Source organism: Oncorhynchus gorbuscha, linkage group LG22 (assembly GCF_021184085.1).
Source record: "Oncorhynchus gorbuscha isolate QuinsamMale2020 ecotype Even-year linkage group LG22, OgorEven_v1.0, whole genome shotgun sequence".
NCBI classification, from domain to species: Eukaryota; Metazoa; Chordata; class Actinopteri; order Salmoniformes; family Salmonidae; genus Oncorhynchus; species Oncorhynchus gorbuscha.
This window is the reverse complement of record NC_060194.1, coordinates 14,088,556-14,101,008: the sequence shown is the minus strand read 5'-3', so window position 1 is coordinate 14,101,008 and position 12,453 is coordinate 14,088,556. Positions and strand designations below refer to the sequence as shown.

At 48.5% G+C, this 12,453-nt stretch overlaps 1 protein-coding gene across 1 annotated transcript in view; it reads left to right on the top strand.

Moving 5' to 3' along the window:
* Nucleotides 1-12,453, top strand: part of LOC124009083 (chromodomain-helicase-DNA-binding protein 7-like) — a 79,567-nt gene that overhangs the window by 40,722 nt on the left and 26,392 nt on the right. Inside the window, 16 exon segments of the mRNA XM_046320584.1 lie at nt 840-968; nt 1,147-1,212; nt 2,289-2,344; nt 2,659-2,773; nt 3,009-3,092; nt 3,310-3,447; nt 3,606-3,727; nt 7,944-8,187; nt 9,092-9,268; nt 9,582-9,824; nt 9,989-10,175; nt 10,361-10,571; nt 10,846-11,041; nt 11,394-11,561; nt 11,780-11,959; nt 12,289-12,399. Coding sequence (XP_046176540.1) covers nt 840-968; nt 1,147-1,212; nt 2,289-2,344; nt 2,659-2,773; nt 3,009-3,092; nt 3,310-3,447; nt 3,606-3,727; nt 7,944-8,187; nt 9,092-9,268; nt 9,582-9,824; nt 9,989-10,175; nt 10,361-10,571; nt 10,846-11,041; nt 11,394-11,561; nt 11,780-11,959; nt 12,289-12,399 — 2,427 coding nt within the window.

The window sequence follows — 12,453 nt, the reverse complement described above, 5'->3', positions numbered from 1 at the left end:
GTAACATCAGTGGTATAGTACAGACAGACAAACGCACACTTTACAACAATGTCAACCCTGCTAGAAGCTACCAAATAACATGCTAATTTATTGACTTCATTCTGGTCTTAATATGGATTTAATAATACAGCCGTATGGATGATGGCTGAACTAAAGGGGCCAGATGAAGTCTAATGTATGCATCCCAAGCGGGACCCTATTTCCTGGATGGGCCCTGATCTACCGGGTGTTCAGCCACAGGCCCTGGTGTTAAATTATTAACTTCATCTGGTCCCGGTGTTTTTCAGGAGCGAATACAATCAAAAATATCTTAATGCGAGATGCTCACTCAAACATACAAACACACTACCCTGCTCTGAGCCAGGCAAATGGGAGCTGTTAGCTGCAAAGGACTTCACCAACCCAAACATCCAGGTGACCCAGCCGTCTGACACTGAGGCATTGTCCAATTTCCACCACTCTTAAACAGTAGGCACGGCCTGACAGATGTAATACCATGATTGCAGCAGGCACGATTTAGCCCGTTAGGAGCGCAGAAGAGAGGGTCTGCCCCTTCGCTAGAGTGTGGCTGGGTACCTCGGTTCGACTGGGCTTGCGGATTGTGGAAGCTAGAATTTTTTTTAAATATATTTTTTTTACTTGATTGATCATATCCGCAATAGAATGCAAATGTTTTTTAAAAACACTCATTCACCTCAATATCCACCCTGGTTTTATTTTGTCAATCTCGTTTCTGTTTTTGGGATTGACGGGCTAGCGCGGTACTGTAAAGTACAATTGTTCACTTATCACCTTCCTCTCTCCCTCGTCCTTCTCTCTGTCTTCTCCCTTCTCTACAGAAGCGGCGCTCCAGTCGTCAGGTGAAGAGAAAGCGCTACACCGAGGAACTGGAATTCAGGATCTCGGATGAGGACCATGATGGAGACTCCCCGGCTCCCAAGTCCCCCTCCAACAACTCTGAGCAACAGGTCAGCACCAAAGGAGAGGCAGAGCGAGGTGCTCTGGCGTGTGTGTGTCAGGAGGAGCTTGTCAGACTGAGAGCCAAAGTGTGTCAGATCATCTCTCTGTTTTGTCTGCGGATAGATTTGTGCTCCCCGCCCTCCATTACTTAGGCCTGCTAATGTTGTTCCATCTGTGTGACTGTAGGAGGTGGTGGAGACAGAGGGGCCTGTGGTGGAGAAGATCATGGCCATGCGCATGGGGAAGAAAGAGGTGAGGATCGTGCGCGCACACAACACTCACAGCTGCGTCTCTGGAGAGAAAATGGGTACCGGCACCCCTGCCCTGGCATCATCTTAACAACCGCTGCTCGACCAGCTCTAAACAGATTATACTCGCGCTCATCCTCCCTCCTAGACAGCCGCTTCATAGACCAGTCTAGCGGGGGTGTGGAATGAAGCCGGTTAGTTGTGTGGACTTGGGTCTCTGGACTTGTGGGTTGGGCTAGTAATTTGATTAGACCAGACGTTCGCAACCCTAGAGTTGACATGAGCCTTGAGTCTCTTTTGCATTAAAGTCTAGATACTTCCATTGTGACTGTATCCCTTGTTGGCAGTGACGGGACTATGCTGTACTCCTGCAGTATTGGCAGTGTAGGGAATTGAAGTATAAGGCTGTTTAGCGCTTTGTGTTCCCCCAAGACCGGCTGGTTTTATGTGGTACATTACACTCCAGACAGGGTGTGTGTGTGAGGGAGTTGTGTGTGTCTGTCTGTCTTCGGGGTGTGTGTTTCTTCATTCCATTTCAAAAGCTGCTCCAAAACAAAGCTTAGTTCACCTCTGCCAAAAACAATACGAACACTCGTGCAGGCTGGCTGGCGGCTGGGACTCGAAGTAAGGCAGCTGCGAATGGGTTACCCCCCCACCTTGCAAGCACGCACACACTCTGCCTGAGGAAATGCTAGTTTGGCGTCTGTCGTAGCGCTGTGGTTTTGGCAGGAAGCCAGGCCTCGGGTCAGCTCTCTGTGAATGGAACCGTGTGCGTGTAGTGTGGCTGTGTGTGCATAGAAGTGATTCATGAGTCATCTTCAGCACCACACAGTAGAGATGGTTTGTCTTTAATGGGGGTGGTGGGCTATTGTCAGTTCTCTTCTCCACTACAGTACAGAGAAACAATTGTTAGACTTATATGTTAGAGAAAACGGGGTCCTGGATTTATTTTTTATTTTTAAATCGGCGAATCACGCTCAAGGACAAACATTGCATCTTAACCCAAAACTCACACTCTTATCTCCCAACTGTAATCCACAACAGTTTACACAGATATTTACGTCTTTTTCTTTTTCACAGGTGGAATCAGGAGAGGAAATGGAAGTGGAAGAATTCTATGTGAAGTTCAAGAGTTTGTGAGTGACCAAAGTACCGACACACTACGATACAGGGGCCTTAGTTCACCGTGTCATTTGATTACCTCAAGCTTTTGGGGGAGGAAATGGAGGATAAATGGCATCGTAATAAAACTTATCTAATACACGCTCTGTAAACCACAGGACTACTGTTTGGATTAAGATTATAATATAATGCTCTAATTCTCTAGATTAGCTCATTTTTGGTAGTGTGTGTCTGGTATATGGTGTGTGTATCATGGCATGTCTGTTATGGTGTTTGTGTCATGGTTTATGGTGTGTGTGTAACTGTGTATTTCTCCCTCTCTGTGTAGCTCCTACCTGCACTGTCGCTGGGCAGATCTGGAGGAGCTGGAGAAGGACAAAAGGATCCACCAGAAGGTCAAGCGGTTCAGGGCCAAGCAGGCCCTCGCCACCTTCGTAACAGAGGTCAGTCCTGCACCTTTATCTTCCCCACTGTTTGGCTGCCATTTTGTGTCTGTTTTAACACGCGTTGTACAATCGGTTTCTTTCCTCCTACTTTCAACTTCAGAGGATTCAATAACATACGGTTATTTGGTTGGGTGAATGTTAAGACTTTCTCTGCTCTTCACTCTTCCTGCCATCTTCATCTGCCATCATAATGGTCAGAAGCTAACCTTCTCTCATTCCCTCCCTCCTGCAGATGGATGACGAGCCTTTCAACCCGGACTATGTTGAGGTGGACCGGGTCCTGGACGAGTCGGAGAGCACAGATGAGAACGGCGAGGTTTGTTCCTTCTCTTTCTTTTCTACCTGTCTATATGGCCTTTAAATGGCCTCCAAAGGTGGACCGGTTTGGTTATGTCCTTGACTTATCCTTGTTTTGAAGTTCATTGGCTCAACATTCCTTTTAAGTTCAGACCAAACGTTAGTTGCCCTTTCCTTTCATGTTGGAGTCACAGAAAGATACACTAACCCTCTCTCTAACTCTCCTCTTTCCCCAGCCTGTCAACCTGTACCTGGTGAAGTGGTGCTCCCTGCCCTATGAGGACAGCACGTGGGAGCTGAAGGCCGACATCGACCTGGCCAAGATCGAGGAGTACGAGGCCGTCTCTGCCCGCCAGCCCGAGACAAAGCGCGTGGTGAGTATTAACCTCCACACACACTTCCACTCTACAGACTCTCTTGCTACCTTTTTCTTACATTTTTTTATGGTCCCGGCCCTTTAACATGGAGCCAGCAAGGCCACGCTCCTGCAGTCGCACGGAAACCACTAACGGCAGGCTTTTATTTGAAACAGGAGCGACCTCCCACTGACGGCTGGCAGAAATCCGAGAGTTCCAGGGATTATAAAAACGACAACGCACTCAGGGAATACCAGCTGGAGGGAGTGAACTGGCTGCTCTTCAACTGGTACAATACGTAAGGAGAAGTACTATAACGCTCTCTGTGTGTGCTAAGCTGTATGATGTATCTGTATGACTGCCTATTATACAACGTTTATTATTTAACAGTAGTATAATATACATGATATCGAGTCTAAAATTGGATTTTTAAAAACCCCCAGGTACTCAATAACAAATACTTTGTATGTAATTGAGTATGTGGACATCCCTTCAAATGAGTGGATTTTGCTATTCCACCCACACCCGTTGCTCACAGGTGTATAAAATCGAGGACACAGCCATGCAATCTCCATAGATAAACATTGGCAATAGAATTACCTTACTGAAGAGCTCAGTGACTTTCAATGTAGCATCGTCATAGGATGCCACTTTTACAACAATGCAGTTCGTCAAATTTCTGCCCTGCTAGAGCTACCCCAGTCAACTGTAAGTGCTGTTATTGTGAAGTGGAAACATCTAGGAGCAACATCGGCTCAGCCGTGAAGTGGTAGGCCACATAAGCTCACAGAATGGAACTGCCGAGTGCTGAAGCGCGTGGAACGTAAAAATTGTCTGTCCTTGGTTGCAAAACTCGCTACAGTGTTTCCATGGCTCAGCAGCCTCACACAAGCCTAAGATCACCATGCGAAATGCCAAACGTCAGCTGGAGTGGTGTAAAGCTCGCTGCCATTGGATTCTGGAGCACCAGACACGCATTCTCTGGAATGATGAATCACGCTTCCCCATCTTGGCAATTCGACGGATTAATCTGGGTTTGGTGGATGCCAGGTGAACACTACCTGCCGCAATGCATAGTGCCAGCTGGGAAGTTTGGTGGAGGAGGTATAATGGTCTGGGGCTGTTTTTCATGATTCAGGCTAGGCCCCTTAGTTGCAGTTCTACACTACAGCATTTAATGAGTTTCTAGACAATTCTATGCTTCCAACTTTGTGGCAACAGTTTGGGGAAGGCCCTTTCCTGTTTCAGCATGACAATGCCCCCGTGCACAAAGCAAGGTCCATACAGGAATAGTTTGTCAAAATCGGTGTGGAAGAACTTGACTGGCCTGCACAGACCCCTGACCTCAACCCCATCAAATGCCTTTGGGATGAATTAAAATGCTGACTGCGTGCAAGGGTCTTATCGCTCAACATCAGTGCTCAACATCAGTGCCCGACCTCACGAATGCTCTTGTGGCTGAATGGAAGCAAGTCCCCACAGCAATGTTCCAACATCTAGTGGAAAGCCTTCCCAGAAGAGTGAAGGCTGTTATAGCAGCAAAGGGGGGACCAACTCCATATTGGAATGAGATTTTCGATGAACAGTGTCCACATACTTTTGGTCATGTAGTGTAGATGCTATGTTTATCCAACACATTCACATGGAAAATACTTAAACATGTCACCGAACATGCGTGAATACAATCAACACATCCATTCCCCATAGGGTGTCCTCCAACCCATGTGTTATAGGGACATGTGTGTACCCAAGCTGTGCTTTTATCACACTAATCATTAATGTGTGATCTACCGCTGCTGCACACGACACACTACTGCACGCACACACTGACACCCCTTCACCACACATACACACACAAACCCGTCACCAGTGTAGCCTGCCTACCCCAATATATCAGTATAACACTATAGAAAAGCTTCCACACACTCACTTCTTAATTTGAATGTCATTGATCTGCCATAACCGGGTTAGCTTAACTGTTCATTAGATTACTCACTAATGGAGTGAACAGAGTGAAGGACACACTATTGCCCATATAGTGGACTACTTGGCCGAAGGCAGGGCACTATGTAGTCAATAACGTGTCATTTGAGATGCTATCCCGGTTACATCTCATTCATTGCATTGTTTTCTCTCCTTTCTTTCCTAACTGCACATTTGGATAACTCACTGCCGCTGTAATAGTCGCTGAGGACTCACTGCCGCTGTAATAGTCGCTGAGGACTCACTGCCGCTGTAATAGTCGCTGAGGACTCACTGCCGCTGTAATAGTCGCTGAGGACTCACTGCCGCTGTAATAGTCGCTGAGGACTCACTGCCGCTGTAATAGTCGCTGAGGACTCACTGCCGCTGTAATAGTCGCTGAGGACTCACTGCCGCTGTAATAGTCGCTGAGGACTCACTGCCGCTGTAATAGTCGCTGAGGACTCACTGCCGCTGTAATAGTCGCTGAGGACTCACTGCCGCTGTAATAGTCGCTGAGGACTCACTGCCGCTGTAATAGTCGCTGAGGACTCACTGCCGCTGTAATAGTCGCTGAGGACTCACTGCCGCTGTAATAGTCGCTGAGGACTCACTGCCGCTGTAATAGTCGCTGAGGACTCACTGCCGCTGTAATAGTCGCTGAGGACTCACTGCCGCTGTAATAGTCGCTGAGGACTCACTGCCGCTGTAATAGTCGCTGAGGACTCACTGCCGCTGTAATAGTCGCTGAGGACTCACTGCCGCTGTAATAGTCGCTGAGGACTCACTGCCGCTGTAATAGTCGCTGAGGACTCACTGCCGCTGTAATAGTCGCTGAGGACTCACTGCCGCTGTAATAGTCGCTGAGGACTCACTGCCGCTGTAATAGTCGCTGAGGACTCACTGCCGCTGTAATAGTCGCTGAGGACTCACTGCCGCTGTAATAGTCGCTGAGGACTCACTGCCGCTGTAATAGTCGCTGAGGACTCACTGCCGCTGTAATAGTCGCTGAGGACTCACTGCCGCTGTAATAGTCGCTGAGGACTCACTGCCGCTGTAATAGTCGCTGAGGACTCACTGCCGCTGTAATAGTCGCTGAGGACTCACTGCCGCTGTAATAGTCGCTGAGGACTCACTGCCGCTGTAATAGTCGCTGAGGACTCACTGCCGCTGTAATAGTCGCTGAGGACTCACTGCCGCTGTAATAGTCGCTGAGGACTCACTGCCGCTGTAATAGTCTCACTGCTGAGGACTCACTGCCGCTGTAATAGTCGCTGAGGACTCACTGCCGCTGTAATAGTCGCTGAGGACTCACTGCCGCTGTAATAGTCGCTGAGGACTCACTGCCGCTGTAATAGTCGCTGAGGACTCACTGCCGCTGTAATAGTCGCTGAGGACTCACTGCCGCTGTAATAGTCGCTGAGGACTCACTGCCGCTGTAATAGTCGCTGAGGACTCACTGCCGCTGTAATAGTCGCTGAGGACTCACTGCCGCTGTAATAGTCGCTGAGGACTCACTGCCGCTGTAATAGTCGCTGAGGACTCACTGCCGCTGTAATAGTCGCTGAGGACTCACTGCCGCTGTAATAGTCGCTGAGGACTCACTGCCGCTGTAATAGTCGCTGAGGACTCACTGCCGCTGTAATAGTCGCTGAGGACTCACTGAGGACTCACTGCTGTAATAGTCGCTGAGGACTCACTGCCGCTGTAATAGTCGCTGAGGACTCACTGCCGCTGTAATAGTCGCTGAGGACTCACTGCCGCTGTAATAGTCGCTGAGGACTCACTGCCGCTGTAATAGTCGCTGAGGACTCACTGCCGCTGTAATAGTCGCTGAGGACTCACTGCCGCTGTAATAGTCGCTGAGGACTCACTGCCGCTGTAATAGTCGCTGAGGACTCACTGCCGCTGTAATAGTCGCTGAGGACTCACTGCCGCTGTAATAGTCGCTGAGGACTCACTGCCGCTGTAATAGTCGCTGAGGACTCACTGCCGCTGTAATAGTCGCTGAGGACTCACTGCCGCTGTAATAGTCGCTGAGGACTCACTGCCGCTGTAATAGTCGCTGAGGACTCACTGCCGCTGTAATAGTCGCTGAGGACTCACTGCCGCTGTAATAGTCGCTGAGGACTCACTGCCGCTGTAATAGTCGCTGAGGACTCACTGCCGCTGTAATAGTCGCTGAGGACTCACTGCCGCTGTAATAGTCGCTGAGGACTCACTGCCGCTGTAATAGTCGCTGAGGACTCACTGCCGCTGTAATAGTCGCTGAGGACTCACTGCCTCACTGCTGTAATAGTCGCTGAGGACTCACTGCCGCTGTAATAGTCGCTGAGGACTCACTGCCGCTGTAATAGTCGCTGAGGACTCACTGCCGCTGTAATAGTCGCTGAGGACTCACTGCCGCTGTAATAGTCGCTGAGGACTCACTGCCGCTGTAATAGTCGCTGAGGACTCACTGCCGCTGTAATAGTCGCTGAGGACTCACTGCCGCTGTAATAGTCGCTGAGGACTCCCTTTCATCATGTTCATAATGTTTCTCCCCCTCTCAGACGGAACTGCATCCTAGCAGATGAAATGGGCCTGGGCAAGACCATCCAGTCAATCACATTCCTCTATGAGATCTACCTGAAGGGGATCCACGGGCCCTTCCTGGTCATCGCCCCCCTCTCCACCATTCCAAATTGGGAGAGGGAGTTCCGCACCTGGACCGAACTAAATGTGATCGTCTACCATGGCAGCCAGGCCAGCCGCAAGACCATCCAGGCCTACGAGATGAACTACCGTGACGCGCAGGTACATTTTGACCGTAACGTGGCCGTACTTTAACCATGACCTAACCACAGAACAACTATAAAACCATCCAGGCCTACGAGATGAACTCCTGCGGCGCATATGCGTGACCATACCTTAATTTAACCTGACCGTAACATGACCATCAAGGCCAGACGCACAGGTAACGAGAACTTAATGTAACGATAATCCCAAGCACACCATGACCTTATTCTATCACAACTTTAGCATTGCATAACAAACATGACCTCACAACACGCTTAGCCCTAAGTGAGACTATAGTACGGTACACTCGGTTCTTCACCCTAATCTAAGAATAATCCCACAGTAAGCACTTTTAGATAGACTGTCAGGTACTTAACCTCATTAACCAGAGAGCCAAACTGACCTTACCAGACCGAATAAAGACTACAGTGACCGAAATGTGACCGCAACCTACTCCAATAACTATTTTAAATGTGTTAACCCAGCGGTTCAGTCTTTTCAGATCCGGTGAACACCACATTACTGTCGAAAGTTTGCAGAGTTATGGAATTTGTACCAAAATATCTTGCCGGCCAAATTGAGTCAATTTTATCTGTAAATGTAACAGTTTAAAGGCCTATTTATAATTATAATAATAATATATTATTATTATTATTATTATTAGCATTGTGAAAAGTAATGTAATATGAATTACAATACCTTTAATAGTCCCAACTTTCATTTTTGGCAACAACAAAAAAGAATCCTAACAAAATTTGCCGACCATCTGCAGTACCTCCAGACCACCAGTACCTCGGCAGACCATGTAATCCTATAACCAGGGTCCTGAGTTTTCCCTGATTGAGTCGCGTGGGTAGGAAAATCTAATGTTCACCATAACACTCCTTCCTCTCTCTCCGCTCTCTTCTCCCTCCGTCCTCAGGGTCGTGTGATAAAGGGAGCGTACAAATTTCATGCAGTCATCACCACGTTTGAGATGATCCTGACTGACTGCCCGGAGCTGCGCAGCGTCCCGTGGCGCTGTGTGGTCATCGACGAAGCTCACCGCCTCAAAAACAGGAACTGCAAACTGCTCGAGGGACTAAAGATGATGGACATGGTGAGTTGTAACGGAGAGAAATGTCTAGTTGAGATGTATGCTTTTATTTGACAATTTAAAAAATGTAATAAAAAATGCACAATACAACCACATGTGGATAGAAAGACTACTTGCCATTGGACCTGTTGGAAAATAAGCAACTTATTGATGAAATGCTAATATTTCATGGACAGTAACGGGACTATGTTTCCGCTTTACTCCTCTCCTATCACCGGAGTAATAAAAAAAAACATATATAAAGACCTACTGGAAGGAACGAAGTACAGTCATGACTAAATACCCCCCCCCCCCCCCCCTCTCTCCCCCTGGGAAGGAGCACAAGGTGCTGCTGACCGGAACACCCTTGCAGAACACTGTGGAAGAGCTCTTCAGTCTGCTCAACTTCCTGGAGCCTGAACGCTTCCCCTCAGAGAACACCTTCATGCAGGAGTTTGGCGACCTCAAGACTGAGGAGCAGGTCCAGAAGCTGCAGGCCATCCTGAAGCCCATGATGCTGCGACGTCTCAAGGAGGATGTGGAGAAGAACCTGGCCCCCAAGGAGGAGACCATCATCGAGGTGTGTGTTTGAGTGTTTTTCTCATGGTCAAATAGTGAGATTTCCTTGTACTTGAATGTAATTATCTTAACGTCAATTCTTTCAACGTGCCATCTTACCTTCTCTGTTAGATTACTACTGCCGTATTATGAGGTCTTGCTGACTGATTTCGTTCCTATCCTCAGGTGGAGCTGACCAACATCCAGAAGAAGTACTACCGGGCCATCCTGGAGAAGAACTTCTCCTTTCTGTCTAAAGGAGGACCGGGAGGTGGTGGTGGTGCATGGGGAGGCGGAGGGGCTCAGGTCCCCAACCTGCTCAACACCATGATGGAGCTGAGGAAGTGCTGCAACCACCCCTACCTCATCAATGGTACTGAACACACTAACGCAGATCACACTCATTCTAAAATTGTTTGGCTTAGAATGTGTTTATTTTGGACCCTCTGGATGTTGATTTGGTGTCCTGTGCCCCACCTACTTGGCTTGGGTTTGTTTGTGAACTGACGGGGTTTAGTCATGCTGCTTTGAATGATTCTGATGCCTCTTATGTTCTAGGTGCAGAGGAGAAGATCCTGGAGGACTTCCGCGAGAACCACCACGCCGAGATGGCCCAGTTCCACCTGCAGGCCATGATCCAGGCGGCGGGCAAGCTGGTGCTGATCGACAAGCTGCTGCCCAAGCTGAAGGCCGGAGGACACAGGGTCCTCGTCTTCTCCCAGATGGTGCGCTGCCTGGACATCTTGGAGGACTACCTCATCCAGAAACGGTGCGAATCTGACCGTTTTGATGTTCTCTTCAGGCCCCTAACCCAGGGGTCTGAAACTGGTTGCCCATGTGCCAGATGCAGCCCGCTTTTATTTAAAAAAATGTTGGCCGTGTTTTATCTTTGAATAGTTGATGCATTTGAACATCATAATTCATGCTGTGTACACACGCATTACTAGTAGTCTGTAGGAGCACATCGATGACAGTCAGAAACGAGGGTTGTTTTAGTATGACTGTGTTGTTGACGCTGACCATGACAGTCTCCATCCGACTAGGTACCCGTACGAGCGTATCGATGGCCGCGTGAGGGGTAACCTCCGGCAGGCTGCGATCGACCGCTTCTCTCGACCGGACTCCGACCGCTTTGTCTTCCTGCTGTGTACCCGGGCCGGGGGCCTGGGCATCAACCTGACTGCTGCAGACACCTGCATCATCTTTGACTCGGATTGGAACCCCCAGAATGACTTACAGGTATGAAGACTGGGCTGGACTTTGAAATAGTCTCACTACTAAATTTGATAGTTGAAGATGCCATTTTTTAAATCTTTGAGAATACTGTGGTCACAACTCAAATAACTGCACAGGTCAATACAGTGCTGTTAAATACAGTAGACAGACGCTAGTGAAAATGCAGTGCACAGGTTTGCAAATTAAACAAAACACAGTGCAGACGAGTGAACATTCCAAAACAGGGCAGACAAGATGTTATCACACTGGTACACAGCTCCATGACTTCGTTTATTATCAGTTGATCTATGCTTTTTGGAATCTAAGCGTGTTATTTTTTTCTCTCCATACCTCTTTCTCTTTTCCTCACTCTCAGGCCCAAGCCAGATGCCACAGGATTGGCCAGAGCAAGGCGGTGAAGATCTACAGACTCATCACTAGGAACTCCTATGAGAGGGAGATGTTTGACAAGGCCAGTCTCAAGCTGGGCCTTGACAAGGCTGTGCTGCAATCCATGAGTGGGCGAGAGAACGCAGCCAACGGGGTACGACACACACAGTTCTCACACAGTCAAATAGCAAGACCAGGCTTGAGGACATCTTGTTATAGTCTAAGTTATATATGCAGCAATAGAAGGTTGGTCACCTGTCTTTTTGGAAATATGGTCTTCTCAACCGTACTTCATTACCTTAATAAAGGTAAACTTCTGTTCATGTGCCGAGCTCCGTGATCTAAACGCTTAAATGTACTCTACCACCTCAGGTGCAGCAGCTGTCTAAGAAGGAAGTGGAGGACCTCCTCCGCAAAGGAGCTTACGGAGCTCTGATGGACGAGGAGGACGAGGGCTCGAAGTTTTGCGAGGAAGACATTGACCAGATCCTCCAGAGACGAACCCAGACCATCACCATTGAGTCCGAGGGCAAGGGGTCCACCTTCGCCAAGGTAGCTTCAATACGCTGTTTCCTATGTATTCTTAGCTCCCTCATTCAATCCAGTAGCCATTACCATAGGAATTTAATTACTAGAACAGATTTACCCTTTCAAGTCTATGGGCCTGGGTGGACCGTCGCCCCATTCTATTAGGAATTCTATTTCTATGGTCATTAACACTAGAGAGCCAGGCTCGTTCAGAACCAAGCTGTGCAGTGTCAGTGGGAGCTAACCCAGCAGCACTTCTTTGAGATCAAAAGTGTCATTTGATTAAAAGAAGGTGGAGAAAACGCATTCAGGAGATTCGCCGTTGGTACCGTTTCTCCTCCGTTTCTCCCCAGGCGAGCTTCGTGGCCGCTGGGAACAGGACGGACATTTCCCTGGAGGACCCAGACTTCTGGCAGAAGTGGGCCAAGAAGGCAGAGCTTGACATGGATGCTATCAATGGACGGGTGAGCCTCAGGACATTGAATTGTGGGAAATGTAGTGTGACAGGGGTGGGCAGA